We start from the raw sequence: 16,987 nt of genomic DNA, 5'->3' as shown, positions 1-16,987 counted from the left end.
GGGACCCCCTCCCTCTCAGAGACCCCCTGCCCCCCTTCCCCCCGGGACCCCTCCCTCTCAGAGACCCCCCTTCCCCCACAGGGACCCCTCCCTCTCAGAGACCCCCCTTCCACCTCAGAGACCCCCTCCCTCTCAGAGACCCCCTGCCCCCCTTCCCCCCGGGACCCCTCCCTCTCAGAGACCCCCCTTCCCCCACAGGGACCCCTCCCTCTCAGAGACCCCCCTTCCACCTCAGAGACCCCTCCCTCTCAGAGACCCCCCTTCCACCCCAGGGACCCCCTCCCTCTCAGAGACCCCCTGCCCCCCTTCCCCCCGGGACCCCTCCCTCTCAGAGACCCCCCTTCCACCCCAGGGACCCCCTCCCTCTCAGAGACCCCCCTTTCCCCCTTCCACCCCAGGGACCCCCTCCCTCTCAGAGACCCCCCTTTCCTCCTTCCACCCCAGGGACCCCCTCCCTCTCAGAGACCCCCCTTTCACCCCCAGGGACCCCTCCCTCTCAGAGACCCCCTGCCCCCCTTCCCCCCCGGGACCCCTCCCTCTCAGAGACCCCCCTTCCCCCCCGGGACCTCAGAGACCCCTTCAGCCGCCGGGACCCCCTCCCTCTCAGAGACCCCCCTTCCCCCCCAGGGACCCCTCCCTCTCAGAGACCCCCCTTCCACCTCAGAGACCCCCTCCCTCTCAGAGACCCCTCCCTCTCAGAGACCCCCCTTTCACCCCCAGGGACCCCTCCCTCTCAGAGACCCCCTTCCACCTCAGAGACCCCCTCCCTCTCAGAGACCCCCTCCACCCCTTCACCCCCAGGGACCCCTCCCTCTCAGAGACCCCCCTTCCACCCCAGGGACCCCTCCCTCTCAGAGACCCCCCTTTCCCCCTTTCACCCCCAGGGACCCCTCCCTCTCAGAGACCCCCCTTCCACCTCAGAGACCCCTCCCTCTCAGAGACCCCCTCTTCCCCCCCAGGGACCCCCTCCCTCTCAGAGACCCCCTCTTCCCCCCCAGGGACCCCCTCCCTCTCAGAGACCCCCCTTTCCCCCCCAGGGACCCCCTCCCTCTCAGAGACCCCCCTTCCCCACCCGGGACCTCAGAGACCCCTTCAGCCACCGGGACCCCCTCCCTCTCAGAGACCCCCCTTCCCCCCCAGGGACCCCTCCCTCTCAGAGACCCCCCTTCCCCCCCAGGGACCCCTCCCTCTCAGAGACTCCCCCTTCCCCCCCAGGGACCCCCTCCCTCTCAGAGACCCCCTCCCCCCCTTCACCCCCAGGGACCCCCTCCCTCTCAGAGACCCCCTCCCCCCCTTCACCCCCGGGACCCCCTCCCTCTCAGAGACCCCCTTCCCCCCTTTCCTCCCCAGGGACCCCCTCCATCCCAGAGACCCCCATCCCCCCCCCAAGGCTCCCTTCACCCCAGGGATCCCCTCCCCTCAAAGACCCCCATTCCCCAGGGAAGACCCCTTCACCTGAGGAGATTCCCCCCTAATGGGACCCCCTTCCCTCCAGTGACTTCCTCCCTCACAGGGACCCCCCTCCCACAGGAGGCTCCCCCCCACCGCCCCCCAGTGACCTTCTTTCCTCAGGGGAAACTCCTCAAGCTCCGCTGTTGCTCCCGGTCTCCAAAAGGGTGAGGAACTCCTGGCCCCCCTCCCCGTTCACCTTCCATTTGTTACTGGGGTTGTGCCCCAGCCTGACTGCGGCCCTGTTGGGCTGGGCGCTGCACAAACACCCGGCAAGATGCGGCCCTTGCTCCAGCGAGTTTCCAGTCCAGGTCTCAAGAAGAGCTTGGTGCCTCCGCCCAAGGCAGCCGTGGTGCCCAACAGTAAGCGCTCGTGGGTGGTACTCACTGCAGGCGTTAGAGCCGTTATTAGGATTTGTTTTTTTATCCGGTTGCAGAGTTTTGCTTGCGTCTCTGTTAAAAACAAAAGAACAGCCAGACTGGGTCAGACCAAAGGTCCCTCTAGCCCAGTCTCCTGTCTTCCGACAGTGGCCAATGCCAGGTGCCCCAGAGGGAACGAACAGAACAGGGAATCATCAAGTGATCCATCCCCTGTCACTTATTCCCAGATTCTGGCAAACAGAGGCTAGGGACATCATCCCTGCCCATCCTGGCTAATAGCTATTGATGGACTTGTCCTCCATGAACTTATCTAGTTCTTTTTTGAACCCTGTTATAGTCTTGGCCTTCACAATATCCTAAAGTTGGATGGCGTCCCCAATTTTTCCTGGCCTGGGGTGGTGCTGGAGTGAGGGGACGCAGGGTAGCAAGTCACCCACATGCCAAAAGCCGCAATATCCAAATGTTACACTCCTTACGGTCTTGTGGAGCTTTGATCACGACTTCTGCCCATCTGCCACGACACATTGTAAATATGGTCTTATCTGTGTTAGAAAAGTTATGCCAGTATAACTGTGTGGTTAGACATGTGACTTTGTAAACCAATATTGTTACACCAATGTAAGTGCTTGTGTAGACAGTTATACCAGTATAAAGGTTCTCAATAATGGTATAGCATATTTCACTTCCCAAACTAGAATAGGCAATACCAATAAAAGCCCTTTTATACTGGTATAACTGCCCACACTAGGGAAGGGTCTGCTCCTTTAACTTTATGGGTATAGTTAATGTGAAACTTTCTAGGGTAGACAAGCCCATGGGGTGCTTTATACAACAGACTTGAATTCACCCCCCAGGGACCTCAGGCCCTCTTCTTTGCAGTATCCCCAGGGATCTTGGAAGGAGTGCAATGTGTGATTAGACAGGCGTAAGGTACCTGGAATTCAGAAGTAACGTAATATTAAGAAAATATTTTGAATTGCTCAGCTTATCAGTGAATAGATCCGTGTGTTTAAAAACATCTGCCATAACCCTCCAGAAAGGGATTGTTTTTATCTGTATTGTAGCAGTGCCCAGAGGCTCCAGTCAGGATCAGGGCTTCTTGGTATACAAACAGTCAAAAAAACCACCCCAGTCATATAAAAAAACCCAACCACCACCAGTGCAGTACAAAGAGGAGGAGGATATAGAATGTAAAAGTAAATAAGAAGGTTTTCAAATAGTAGTAGAAACACGGACAAAGACTATATTTATTGTGCATTATTTAAAGGTCAGTTTGTTTGGACTTTGTTGCCTTATGATTAATTTGGGGTGCAAAATGCACTTGTTACCAATAACAGGTTTGTTTTTTGGCAGCAACTTCAAGATTAAGTGTGAAGAAGATAATTGATGATACACACAGAAAAACTGAGTTTTATTAATACCATAATCAAAACTACAGAACTACAAAATTGTAGGGTTGTAGCTGTGTTTGTCCCAGGATATCAGAGAGACAATGTGGGTCAGATAATATCTTTTATTGGACCAACTTTGGTGGGTGAAGGAGAGAAGTTTTCAAGCTACACAGAGCTCTTCTTCTGGAGGAGAACTCTCTGTAGCTCGAAAGGTTGTCTCTTTCACCATCAGAAGTTGGTCCAATAAGATATATTACCTTACCCACCTTATCAGAACTAGAAAAACAGGATAAAGATGACTTACCTCTGGCAGCTCCCGGTCAGTGGTGCAGCCGGGGTGCAAAGGCAGGCTTCATGCCCATTCTGGCACCGCGGACCGTGCCGCTCCTGAAGCGGCCAGCGGCAGGTCCAGCTCCTAGGCAGAGGTGCGCAAGCAGCTCTGCCCGGCTCTGGCCCGCAGGCGCGCCCTCCAAAAAAAAAAAAAAAAAGCTCCCATTGCCCGGTTTTGCCAAAATATGGCAGACAAGCTCATGACGTCCTGGGCCATGGGTTGTCATGAGAGAACCTGTTTTAATTCTTGGTTCTGGTTTCTCACTTTCTTTGGCTGCCAGGCAACTTGCAACAGTCCCCTTCTCCCACCCACTGATCTAGAAGCAGCATTGAGGAGACATGAAGAGAGTCTCATCCAGATCAAAGTAAGGTTGCTACAGTGTATAGGTGTGTATAAAATTGGGGATTCTTTTTGTAGAGAAAAACTCACTTCCCATAATCAACCTCAGGAAATCTTTTTTCAGTCTTTCTATTGACATCCCTTCTAATGTGAGGAAAGGTGTCATGTCTAGTCTGATCTAGACAGAAGATGTAAAGCATACAAGGCTACATACAATGCTTTGAGGGCTGAGAAAGCTGCCAAGTCTCCAGTCCCAGTGAAAGAAGGTCCATTTCTCTGTAGTGTTACTCCACCCAGCTCTATCATTGCCTTGGTTATGTTCAGTTCCTCCTCTTGCAGCGAGGAGACCAGCTTGGCATCCAGGCTGAAAGCTTCTTTCAGGTGCAAATCTTGCTTCAAGATGCTCTTGACCTTTGCAACAACAAAGAAGCAAAATCAAAATATTAAATCTCTGGCTGCTACAGGAATAAGCCTCTGTCAGAACTTCACCAGAGTCACTGCAGTGGATGAATAAATGATCTCTGTCTTTCAGTATGCAAAGTGCTCCGAGATCCTTGAAGGTGAAAAGTGCTGTGTGTAAATGTGCATTATTAGAACTAAGATTCTTATTTTCTGTTAAGATCATGATAAACACTTATTTCCAATTTTTCCTGGATTAGTTGTTCCCTAAAAGTGAGTATTTTGCCTTTAAAGCAGGAGCATGACACACCAATGCAACCCACAGCTATGGTCTCCCAGTAACTGCTGAGTGAGGGTAAAACTGGGTGTAATGGGGTGGACTAGGCCCTGAGGCCCCCTGCTGGAGGCCTTGTGGCCCTGCCACACCCTGCCCCAGAAAAGGGCAGTAGAGAGGTCCTCCAAGATGCCTAGAGTGGCTGTGTGGGAAGCAACCAATCAGGGACCAGCAGGGCAGTATAAGAAGAGCTGCAGGGCTAGAGAGAGTTCAGTTCCTTGCTAGAGCTGGAGGAGGGTGACTGGTGTTCCAGGCTGGCTGCTGGGACTCTACAAGGACAAGGCCCTGAGGTAAGGGTGAAGAGTGTGCCGGAGCCATGGGAAAGTGGCCAAGGCAATTATAGCAGCAACACCGTTTATTTAAAGGGACGTTATGGATGGCTGCTATCTACAGGGAACCTGGGCTGCAACCTGGAGTGGAGGGTGGGCCTGGGTCCCCCTCCCCCCCCCAACCAGCTACTCGGAAAGTACCCTGGACTTTGAGGCACCCCAGAAGGGGAACTGAACTGTAATGGCCCAGGTGAAGAGCTGGGGCCAGAAAGGCCCTGAGAGGGCGAAGCCATTGCCTCCAGTGGAGGAGCCTTGGGGCACTGTATTCTGGAGCAGGGACAAACAGAGAGACATTATAGAGGGCACTGAGAGAAGCCCTGTTAGACTTGTACCCTGAAAAGGTTTGCTTTGCTTTTATCTCACAGAGAGACTGTGTATGACTTGGCCGGTGGGCTGAGTCAGCAAAGACCCACCACAAACAGAGGGAGAGAGTGGAAGCACTCAGGCAGAGGGTGCTCACGAGAGGTGAGTGCGACCCCGTTACACTGGGCAACAGCATAGCTAGAACATGCTGAATTCAAATTACAAAGTAATTTCTGTTCATCTATCAAGGAGAATAAAAATGCCAACAGTTGGTAGGGTTGCTTCTGTTCAGTTTTTTTAGACATATCCTGTATCTGCAATCTCGTGCCACCCATTGCTTCCTGGGTAGATGCCATGTGTCCCTTAGTGTCAGAAAATTTGGGCCTCCGTGTTTTAGTGGATCTCGCTGAAAGTGGGCAGTTATGGTCCCAGCCTTGTCTGAAGACTGTAGTAACCCTTCCTTTGCATCACTTCAAGCTGTGACGTTGCTGCTTATGCCCTGATCTAATCATAGCTTTGATTTAAAACCACAAAAGGGAAGACTTCATTGAGAGATGTGTGGCGCGGTTTTTCACTGGCGTTCTCTCTCACCAGCTCAAGCTGTTTAGATACAATCTGCTTCTTCACAGACTGTGCCAGCCGCAGTAACTGATCCTCAGTTAGCTCTGAAAAAGAAGAAATCATGTGAGAAAAGGGTTTTTTTTCTGGGCGGTAAGAGGGTAAGTGCAGAGGGTGGACAAGCCCAGGTGGATAACCATCAGTTGTCTGCACTCCCTTCTGATGATCTCAAAGCACTTTAATAATTTGACTAAATTAAGTTTTACTATCCTTGTGAGGGGGGTGAGTGGTTGAAATTACTATTCTCATTATGCAGATTGGGCCACACAGGCAAGGGAGGAAGTGGCTTGCCCAAAGTCACAGAACAAGTGGTGGCAAAACTGAATAGAACTGGAGAGTCCTGATTCCCCCACTTCTGTTACTTAACCACCCTTCCTCAGGTTCTTGCTGAGGTTTCAGGTCCTCTGTGTTATATTCTGGGTTCTCCAATGCATTGTGTTTCCAAGTAGGTGCCTCAATATGAGGATTCTGCTAGGATGCCATAACGGGATGTAAACTCCATCACAATGCTATGTCTGGCAAATGGTACACTGTATTAGGTGGTACTGTCTGCCAAAAGCAGGTCCAAATTCTCAGCAGACTGTACCCTGCCGTAGCCAAGAATCTAAGGAATGTCTGAACCATGCAAGTTCTCCTTCATCGTTCATTCTGTTCTTCGTAGGCAGACTCATTTCTTATGTATTGGTGTGGTTGGGTGCCCCCATTAAAATACCCAGAACTTATTCTTACCACCAAGTGCTTGAAGAGTGTAGAGAACCGGCCCAGCAAGGTAAAGATTTATGTTTCCTGCAGAATCCTGTAAAGTGTTTAGCAAGTCTTCCAAGTCTGGATTCTCACTCTTTAGCTCACATTTATCAGCATCTTCAAAAGCCTCTTCTAGCTGTGGGTTGGGGGGGAAAAAAGCTTCAGGACTGAGGATTGGGGGCTACTAAGAGAGACACTAATCCAGCGTGGTCATGTGAAGTACTGAAGTATGCATCTGACTATGCTGGGAGGAAAGCGGTGTTGGGAGACCACATTTTTCCTAACCTCAGCTATCTACTATAGCACAACTGGGGATTAGGGGAGTTGAATATTCATATTTGCTGCTGTAAGATACAGGATGCCGGATGAAATGGTCCATTGGCATATTCACATGTAGGAATTTCGGTGTGCCTTTTAAAATGATACTCATAGAAGTTAGACAAAAGAGGCCTACCAAGTAATTCTGCCCATCTTCCTTCCAGAGCAAGGCTGGGGTTTCGCGTTTAGTTTATCTACTTATATGGCAATGGGGACCAGATCAGAAGGTGTTGAACTGACAGATGGTCACAGGATAGGAAGGACCTCTGAGTGGGGGCGGGAGGTCTTTAAACCCATAATGACTGAAAAAAGGAGCTTTACCTTGAGTTTGAGTTCTTGCAAGAGGTCGATGTTTATTATCATGGCTATGATTGATTTTAAGAACTTGGCACACAGATCTGTGGACAACTGTGAGAGCTCTGCACATTCCTTTTCAACTTCTCTCTGTAGGCCTTCCATTCCTCCATCTGAAAACAGCGGAGGAGAGTCAGAATGCAGGATTCCCTGCTTGTCCCAGTTCAAAAGGGTCAGATAGGACTCAAAATTTAGATGTGGAAAACTTAGATTTGGAAAGGCTTCTGTGAATATTCACAGAATCACACATTAGGTAATTAATAATACTTTGTTCTCAGTTAATGCCTCCTATCCAAGGATCTTGATGCGTTTTCTTATTAAAGTGAATATTTTTCTATGTTACAGAACTAACTTGTCCAAAGTCACAAGATGAGTTAATAACAGCCTAGAATAGAATACAAATCATCTCATTCTAATTCCTTCACTGAAAAAAGATTAGTCCACTAAAATATTTCCAAGCCATAGGTTAAGGGTAGTCTATATGAAATGCACAGCAGAATAAACCATTGCTTTGTCAAGGAATTTTGTATGATGATTGTCAGGTTTACACCACTTTACATTAACAAGTACAGTGAGATGAAATTGTTACATAATGACATCAAATTTTTGTTTACAGACATTCCTATGCTGCTTTCTGATAAGTGAGAAATATCCAAATCACATGAAAGTCAACATAAATTGTCACTGTCTTATATTTGCCACTTAAACTGTGTCAATTTTGATTTTCATGCTGTGGCATCTGGTGAAATTTCAAATCCTGTATATGAGATCTCTGTATGAGAGATGACAAGAATATACCTTGTGAGCATGATTCCCCGCTCCTTTGAACTTTGTGTCATCACTTACCCCTGTGCAAACAATGTGTGCATCACTGAACACCCGTTCAGAATGTATGTAAAACATTTTAGTGGGTATGAGTCAGTTCTGAATTGGTAGCATTTTACATCCATTTTGCACAGGCATTTGTGACTGTAAAGGTGAAAAATTGGAAATAGCAGTCAGGTCCTGAAACTCAGTATACAGTCCAGAAACAAATCTTTATAACCTATGTGGTGCAGACATCAAGCTATGGAGTAATATTTTTCTAGCTGGCTTGTGGATATTTCCATAGTCTGTGGGTACCTTTCTGGTAGTTTAGAGTGAAATGTTCTGAGAATCAAGCAGTGGGATGTCAAAAGAGGTGGGTCTGTGAGAGGATTTCTTTGTTATGAAGTGCTTTGCAGAGTGAAAAGTCTGGGAAATCTATGTATCTCTAGGTGGCTTCCCTGAGCAATGACTTATAAGGTCAGAACACCCTGAAACGATTTGTCTACATTATAACATCCTCATCGGACATCAGGATACAAAGAGCTACCTACCTGGGGAGTAATCAGATTCCTCTGTTGGACCTGTGAAGGCAGAGAGGTGAAGGAAAAAGTAACTTAGAAGTTGAGCCCTTGTAATTATGAATTGTTGTCAACACCAATGTGCATTTATCTTTACTCCACTAAAAGGACTGTGTCTGTATAAAGGGTACGTATATTTGAGGAAAGCCATTATCCTTGTTAATAAATATAATTTTTCATGAACTGGCTAAAATAACCACTCTGGAGCCTTGTTTGCACTAAGGAAATTTTCAAAAAAATTCCCACTGTTGCTAAATTCAGCTACATCCGTATTAGCAACATTGGGGGCTTGTCTACATACAGATTGCACTGGTTTAAGATAATCTGAGACTAGATGATCATAATGGTCCCTTCTGACCTAAATATCTATGAATCTATGAGTTTAAAAACAGATTAAACTGGTGCAAAGCCCTGCAATGGATTAAAACTGGCTATATCAATTTAGTTTGCCCCTGAAATGTCGTGGTGCAAGGTAAACGGCTCTAAGCCAGGATTAAATTGATATGTGTCTATACACAAAGTTACACTATTTTAACTAAACTGATTTAAAAATCCCGCTTTAAAGGGAGAATCAACACAAACGAAGATAGCGAAGTGTTCTGTTTACCATCGGCAACAAATGTTTCATCATCTGGATAATGGGAAATGCCTGGGAAGATACAGAAAGGGAAATGACCATTTATAACCTTTGAAGAGTTATTTGATGCTTCAGGTTTTCACCAGCAGTATTTAAACCTGAAAATACCACTACCCCACTTGCAAATATCTGTTACATCTTGGGAAGTTCATTTCTAATGCGTTGCTTTTTTCCTCCCATAGTGGATGAGTTTTGTGGATGATGCTTACCCCATGATTCACTTTGAATAATGAGTGGCTTGATTCTGAACGCCAAGACACAGTCCTTAGGGATAACTATGACTCTCTGGCTGCCTCTGGTGCCCTGGTTCATGGAAAGAGAAGTTAGCGAGCACACACAGCACAGAGATGTGCTAAAAAGAGGGGGCTGTTCCCCCCCTGCATTTCCTGAATCTAGATAGAAATCGAACCTTTAATGAAAAATGGACACAGATCTCATTCAGAATGCTGCCTTCTATAGTACTGGACTTGGAAAATGTGGTCTCCTCCAAAACCTGTACAGCCTCATTGATCACGTACAAGTTCTCTCTGCGCTTCCTTAAACCCTCAATGAAGGAATGGTCCATGTTGATTTTCCTAAAAAAAGAAGTGAACTCTGCATCACTACTGAGTTTCTTTCTGTAGGTTACTGTACAGTCTTGACACTGGCTCCCCTTATTCTTGAATTTGCCACTCTGGGGGCAGAGAGCAAGATGAAAGCTGGGTTAAGTGTCCACCAGGGAATTCCCCTGATCTAAGCAGAATCCCTGAGTTCACAAAGCCATGGAAGCCTCTATTCCATCTCCTTTCATAGTGCTGATGAGAGGTGCGGGCAGGGGAAATGAGATGTGGCCCTGTTACAGCTACTCTCAGCAGCTGACATGGGCCCAGGGGCAGCAGCCGCATAAATTAGAGCAGTCCTTCCTTCCCACATTTCTGCCAGCCTCACCTTTCTCCTTGTAGCAACATGAGGTCTGCTGGGCTGACCTCTACTCTTTTCACCTTGATGGACTTCCCTTGGTAGGTGCTGGCAGCTCCTGTCACTTCCGTTCTCACAAAGTCATCAGGCAGCTTAATAGTCCACGCTACTGTGCCATCAATGTAATCCTTAACAGTGATCGAGCGTGAATCCTGAACATCTGGGGTGGGGGGAAGAGAAACCCTGCAAGAGTTAACACATTCTCTTTGTACCACTAATATGTAATTATGGCCCATAGCTCCTGTGCACACAGGAAGGATGAGGCCTGACAGAGTTCAGACACAAGCAGCATAGTTCCCTAGCCAGTCACTGAAAGAAAACAGCCTCTCAAGCCCAGGATGCTGCAGGCAGTGTTGCCACACTGGACAGGTAAATAATGTGGGAAGACTGGCATTACCTGGCTTTCTGCTGTCCTGTCCAGGTACCAGAACGTCACAGAGCCTAAATCCCGTTTTGTAGTAGCAGTGCTGAGTCCTCCATAATCTCTTTTTTGGTTGCCTTCGAACGAGGTTTAGGGGTCTGAATTGATCTTGGTCGATAAGGCTGCAAACTGGGATCAGATCTCCATCGTGAGCCAGCTGCTTTGCCAGGTCTTTGGTTACCTTGTGAAACATCCTGTCTGCAGCCTGATGTACCCTTTAACTGAAGCAAAATGTACTTTTACCTTAGGAGGCAAAGACAAGTGAAGCAAACACATCTGAAATCAACTGGAGGTTGCAGCAAGGTATCTTGCTCTTTGACAGCAAGTTTTACCTGCTCAGAGCTCTTAAAAACAAGCAAAAAACCTAAGGCCCTGTTGACCAAAATTATGTTGATCTAGCTTATGCTGGCATACAGCTATTGTTGTTATTAAATCACTTGTGTGAGTGCACACTGGGATCGTTGTGTCAGCAGTGTGTGTCCTCAACAGGAGTGCTTGCATTGATTGCATTGTCAGGGGGCAACATTGTGGGACTGCTCCTGGAGACCAGTAACAGCTGATGTAAGCAACAGGGTCTACATTGACACTGTGTCCACCTAATTACCTTGACTGTGACTCTACGCTGCTTGGCGAGGTGCTGTTACTAAATTGGCGTAGAGACGCACTTACGTGGGTGGGAGCCAAATTTAAGTGAAGACACTGCCACAGCTAGGTCGACACATGCCAGTGTAGAAAGGCCTAAGCTCCACAAATGGCCTGTGGGATGGGCCACGGTTATTACACCCAGTTAGAGAGACGTGATTTGCCCAAGATCAGACACAGTGAGTCAGTTCAAGAGTTGTGAGCAGGACCTACATCTCCCAAAGTAGGTTCATTTAATCATATCCTTGCAAATCGTATCCTGTATACTTTTTGATCATGGGCGGGGCGTGGAGCCCCCTTTAGGGAAAGTGAGCCCTTGGCTCTGCCCCCCCACCATGACCTCTCCCCATAGCTGGAGCCCCGAAACCCCCTTCCCCGCGGCTGGAGCCATGAGTCCTTCCTCCCCGCCAGAGGTGCCCTGAGCACCCCCCTCCCCGCCCGCAGTCTTCTCAGAGGAGCCCCAGGCCAGTCCCAGCCATACCTCCCTTCCCCTCCCCAAGCTGTCCCAGGGAAAAGCCTCTCATTCTTGTCCGAAGAAGCTTCTGATATGCCTCATGCAGGTTCCGGGGTGGCTGAGGAGGTGATATTTGCTACTCAGCTTCCTGGTTTCAGAGTAACAGCCATGTTAGTCTGTATTCGCAAAAAGAAAAGGAGTACTTGTGGCACCTTAGAGACTAACCAATTTATTTGAGCATGAGCTCACGAAAGCTCATGCTCAAATAAATTGGTTAGTCTCTAAGGTGCCACAAGTACTCCTTTCAGCTTCCTGGGTTCATCAATAATGTTTCTCAAGACCTGGGAGATTACTGATGAACCTGGGAAACTGAATAGCATATGCCGCTTCAGCCACCCAGAATCTGCATGGGACATAATCAAAAACTTCCCCCAAAACCCTGCAACCAGGGGTCGGGCGGCACCCCAGCCCTGGCCTATTATACCTGCCGCCCACGTCTCTGATCATGTAGATTGTTTAGGGTCAGAGGATGAAATTAGTTTCTAAAGGAACTTGATCATTACTCCCCTGCGATGGGTGAACAATACAAATGAAATTTCTTGAATGACAACAGATTAGTTGAAGAGGATTCCAGACAATGTTGTCCTCTCCCACTGCTGGGATTCTAGCAGCCCACTACACCTTATCCTTAAAAACAACTGTCGCCAGCAAGCATTCAGCTTGAACCATCAACATCCAAATTTCATGAAATAAAGAGCTAGAGAATTTTCTTGCTGCAAAGAGCTTATGATCTAAGGAGGGCAATAATAAATAATTAGCTATTGTGCAGGTACTTTTCATCATTAGATCCAAGAACACAAAGGTAGGTTGCTGTCACTGGCATTTCACAGAGAGGGAAACTGAAGCATAGAGTAGATATAACTTGCCCAAGGTCACAGAGCGAGTCAGTGGCAGAGCTGGGGATAGAGCCTGGAAGTTTTCACTTCTGGTATCTTGCTCTAACCACTAGACCCAGACCTTCCAGAGCTCGCAATCCACAGCCCAGTGCCCTAGGGAAAGGCAGAGCAGTCAAAGATCTGGACAACAAACACTGATTAATGGATGCTGCATATAATAATTCCAATACAGAGATTTAAAAAATGTTTTCAAAATGATTCACTAGTTTCGTTTTGGAATTGTAGAGGGGGAGTTCACATAACTCCCCACACAGGTTTGGAGACCGTCTGTCTCATTCTGTGCCAGTTACCCCAGCGTGAACATACAGGACTGGATGTTGTTAGCTTAGGTCAATAATAGGGAGCATGGAAGCTGAGAGCTTCCCTATCCTCACAGCTGGGAGTTAAACATCTGGCTGGGGCAAAAAGGAAACTAGTGCCCTCCAGGCAACATCCCTTTTCAGGTCTGTCTCATGAGCTCACCTCTGCCCCCACTTTTCTCTGTACTTTGACCATCATCTGAAGTATTAGGATGTGGAGGGCATAGGAAAGGACAAAGTAATGTGATCGTAATTTACAGAACTAAACTTGCCCAGACAGAAGAAAGTTATATGCTTTTGCTCTGTGCCCAGTGAAGTTTCCCCTCATGGCTGGGATTCAGCTCCTATGAAGAAGGACAGAAGGGTTGCTCCTCCTCACCTTTATACTTCAGGTTAATACTGTCCACCCCTCCTGAAAAAAAAATCACTGTTCTTTTCTTCCTGTGTTTTACATAACTTGCTTTACTCATAGCCCATAAGTGGTGGTTCTTTTTAAAACCAAACACTCCAGGAGCATGGATTTGTTTAAAGAGCAGAAAGGCATTGATTAGAAACCAAACGGGGCAGGGTCTTTTTTTTTGACAGGTTTCAGAGTAACAGCCGTGTTAGTCTGTATTCGCAAAAAGAAAAGGAGTACTTGTGGCACCTTAGAGACTAACCAATTTATTTGAGCATGAGCTTTCGTGAGCTACAGCTCACTTCATCAGGAAATGGCCTAACCTGAAGATTACTTTAGATAAGCTATTACCAGCAGGACAGTGGGGTGGGAGGAGGTATTGTTTCATATTCTCTGTGTATATATAAAGTCTGCTGCAGTTTCCACGGTATGCATCTGATGAAGTGAGCTGTAGCTCACGAAAGCTCATGCTCAAATAAATTGGTTAGTCTCTAAGGTGCCACAAGTACTCCTTTTCTTTTTGGTCTTTTTTTTGTGCTCCAGTCGAACAACGAATAGCCCTCCCCTACTGGTATTTCCCTAAGCTTGCATCATTATTTCAGTCTCTTGATTAAACACTTACCACTCTGCCTGAAGACTTGGCAGGACCAGTTTGTCAGTGGTGTGATCAGCTATGTCTCTCCTCATCTCAGCATGGCTTCTTAGAGTTTCCTTTTTCAGCAGTTGAAATTAAAAAAACCCTGATTCCTCTCTACTTCCTGTGACAGTACAGGAAGTGGTTGCCTGAACCGACCTGCCGAAGTGTGGGGGTTTTTTTTTTTTGCTTTCAATTCTGCCTCCAAGCAGCTGGTCCTCTCGTTTTTTTTCCATCTCAGCATTTTGGCAAACTTTCTGCAAACTCCTGTTTGGCGTTGCTTGTCCTACGTCAGGCCCAGAAGCTGTCCTGTGGACTTGGACAACGTGCCTCCTCCAGAGTACGACAGTGCCACTTCACGGTGTCAGCTCCAGCAGTGACAGGCCCCAGCAGCATGCCCTGCTCGGTATGGAGCCTTGTGAGAGAAGCAAATGGGCGGACGTGGCGTGGTGGATTGCATGTTTTACACCCCATCAGTTGTATATACAAAATTATGTGGACACTTTATACTTTTGGGGCGACATCATATAAGAAAGGAACCTAGACAGATTAACTCATCCCCTCTGCAGACTGACTCTTTAAATGGGCAAAAACTGGACCTCCAATGTGAAAATACCCCCAGGCTCAGATGGCAGAGGCAGTGTGAGGGGTGTTTGCTTATGAAAAAAACATCGCTCCAGCTGGGCAGGAAGGTGAAAAGCCAGCTCGAGAACCAGCGTGCACACTTATGATACTCCTTTCGACAGTCTCATGATCAGGCTCTTAAGCGTTTGAACTCTTTGGGCAGCACTGGTTTATTTGTTCTGTGTTTGTACAGCACCCAGTTAGTGTCTCTGCTGTTGCTCCCTGCCCAGTTACTGCTGCTTCCCCCCCAGTCCCACACAGACCTGCTTCCAGCTGTAATGTCCAGCCCTCACAGCCTGTTCCACGTGCAGCTCTGCATCCGTTCCTGCCTCCAGCACAGCCCAGGACAGAGCTTGGCCACTTCCTCCTTCACCACCCTTTCCCTTACCTGGCCTGCGGCTCAGGGAAAGGGACATGCAGTGGGGGTTGGCGGGCGGTGTAGTCCCCTGCATAGACCCAGCTATGTCACTGTGATGTTCTGTACCTTGGGGGAACACCCTACACCCCCATGTTCATCCTTATGATTGTGTGATATCCAATGCAAAGTTTGTCGTGTCGGGTGTCTTCAGAAGGCTCATGGTTCACTAAGCATTGTTGTTATAGTAACGTTATAGGTTGTAATTTCATGTATATAGTTATGAGGCTGAAAATGTGTTCTCATGGCTTAAAACACACCCAGGTGAAACTCTCCAGGAGTAGAGGGGCAGTTCACATCTCATCAGGGCACGTATGGGACAAACCCAGCCCCGCCTCACAGGAACAAAGAACACTGGCCTAGGCAGCAACAAAGGATCTGTTGGACTCTCAAGTGAGTCACCCCCCCTTCCCTTACAATGAAGTAATACTCACCTGACTCTGAAGAGGGGGGGCAAAGCGAAGAGGGAAGAAAGGGAGAGATGTTTGCCATGCTACAGACACCACCACCAAGTGACTGAAGCGCTGATCAAAGGGGAGAGCCTGGCTGAAGGGCAACCAGCCAGCCTGTGTTGAGAAGCATCTAAATTTGTAAGGGCATTGAAAGTGTTTAGATCAGCTTAGATTGCGTTTTGCTTTTATTTCATTTGACCAAATCTGACTTGTGCTTTGGTTTATAATCACTTACAATCTATCTTTTGTAGTTAATAAATTTGTTTGTTTATTCTACCTGAAGCAGTGTGTTTGGTTTGAAGCTTGTCACAGATACTCCTTGGGATAACAAGCCTGGTACATATCAATTTCTTTGTTAAGTTGATGAACTCATATAAGCTTGCAGCATCCAGTGGGCATAACTGGACCCTGCAAGACAGAGGTTCCTAGGGTTGTCTCTGGGACTGGAGATATGTCATTCGGTTGCAGAATCCAAGCAGCAGCTGGCCAAAAGGGCTCACTCATAGCTGGGAGCAGCTTACATACCAGAGGCTGTGTGTGAACAGCCCAGGAGCGGGGTTCTCACAGCAGAGCAGGGTAAGGCTGGCTCTCAGAGCCGAGGATTGGAGTGACCTAGGAGATCACTGGTCTGGATAACACCAGGGGAATGTCACTGTCACCCAAAAGCAACATCTAGGATCAGGCAGGGGGTGAGGCAAATTCGTGTGCTGGCTCCATGTATCACACAGTGTGAGAAGAACAAAGACTAGAACCAGCAGGAGCCCAAAAGACATAAGCCAGGAAGCATCTCCATTAAGCAGGGGGCCTGGTTAAGGATTATTGGCTCCAGCCCACCACTGAGAAAATATTGATGTCAATGAACCGGGTGCCCACCCTCCCCGCTACACAAAACTAACCAGCCCGGCTGGGCTCTGAGGTAGAGCTTCCTGTCTTCCCCCACATGCTGCCAGATGAGTCTGATGAGTGTAACTGCCCAGGCTGCTAACTCAGTTCTCCTGGCTCAAACAACATCTCTCTTGCACCAGATGTGAGCCAGAAGGCTCCGTGCTCATGGAGGCATCATCCGAGGTGCCCTGCGTTGCTGGTGTCGATTCTTAGAGATTTGCGTCCACCCATTAACCTAATGGCCTGATGCATTGTAACCCCCCCTGCCCCATTGCAGCTTTGTCCTGGTCAGAGATCTGCAGGGTGCATGCATTTCTGATTCGTTTCAAGGCACTGACTTGTAACCTGCAAAGCGCCCCAGGGCTTTGGACTGCTGCATCTTTTCTATGTAGGTTCTCCTGCTGCCCTCAGCACTGTAATATGTGAGTACCTGCCTGTCATGCCTTAACCAACATATCATGCACTTGTTCTCTCACCCTCGCCCCAGGGAGACAACTATGTGCAGGGCCATGTTTTGTTTTGGAACTTTTGGGGGACTTC

The 16,987-nt window shown here is 48.0% G+C and overlaps 1 protein-coding gene and 1 long non-coding RNA gene across 3 annotated transcripts; one reads left to right on the top strand and one right to left on the bottom strand.

Moving 5' to 3' along the window:
• Positions 1-1,625: 1,625 nt before the first annotated feature.
• Positions 1,626-15,844, top strand: LOC144258062 (uncharacterized). Of its 2 annotated transcripts, XR_013344629.1 has the most exons (4): positions 1,626-1,811; positions 3,832-3,915; positions 5,318-5,417; positions 14,313-15,844. It is a non-coding gene; the product is annotated as an uncharacterized LOC144258062 (long non-coding RNA). The 2 variants fall into 2 exon arrangements; XR_013344628.1 differs by lacking the exons at positions 1,626-1,811; positions 3,832-3,915 and adding an exon at positions 4,828-4,913.
• On the bottom strand, positions 3,065-14,176 carry LOC144258060 (gasdermin-A-like). Its single transcript, XM_077806387.1, has 11 exons — positions 14,060-14,176; positions 10,666-10,910; positions 10,239-10,428; positions 9,721-9,886; positions 9,521-9,614; positions 9,282-9,323; positions 8,648-8,677; positions 7,257-7,402; positions 6,603-6,753; positions 5,847-5,920; positions 3,065-4,301 (listed from the first exon to the last, which is right to left on the bottom strand). The coding sequence occupies exons 2-11, from the start codon at positions 10,880-10,882 to the stop codon at positions 4,059-4,061; spliced, it is 1,353 nt and encodes a 450-aa protein (XP_077662513.1). The 5' UTR covers positions 10,883-10,910; positions 14,060-14,176; the 3' UTR covers positions 3,065-4,058.
• Positions 15,845-16,987: the final 1,143 nt, after the last annotated feature.

Source organism: Eretmochelys imbricata, chromosome 27 (genome assembly GCF_965152235.1).
Source record: "Eretmochelys imbricata isolate rEreImb1 chromosome 27, rEreImb1.hap1, whole genome shotgun sequence".
Lineage (NCBI taxonomy): Eukaryota > Metazoa > Chordata > Testudines > Cheloniidae > Eretmochelys > Eretmochelys imbricata.
This window is presented reverse-complemented; position numbering and strand designations above follow the sequence as displayed.

Bases quoted from the DNA above. Each gene is read 5' to 3' on its own strand.
- LOC144258060 (XM_077806387.1), bottom strand. From the start codon at position 10,882: ATGTTTCACAAGGTAACCAAAGACCTGGCAAAGCAGCTGGCTCACGAT. The intron at 9,887-10,238 runs GTGAGGCTGGCA...TTCTTTTTTTAG, and splicing joins ATGTTGCTACAAGGAGAAAG to GAAAATCAACATGGACCATT. The intron at 6,754-7,256 runs GTAAAGCTCCTT...CCCAACCCACAG, and splicing joins TGCAAGAACTCAAACTCAAG to CTAGAAGAGGCTTTTGAAGA.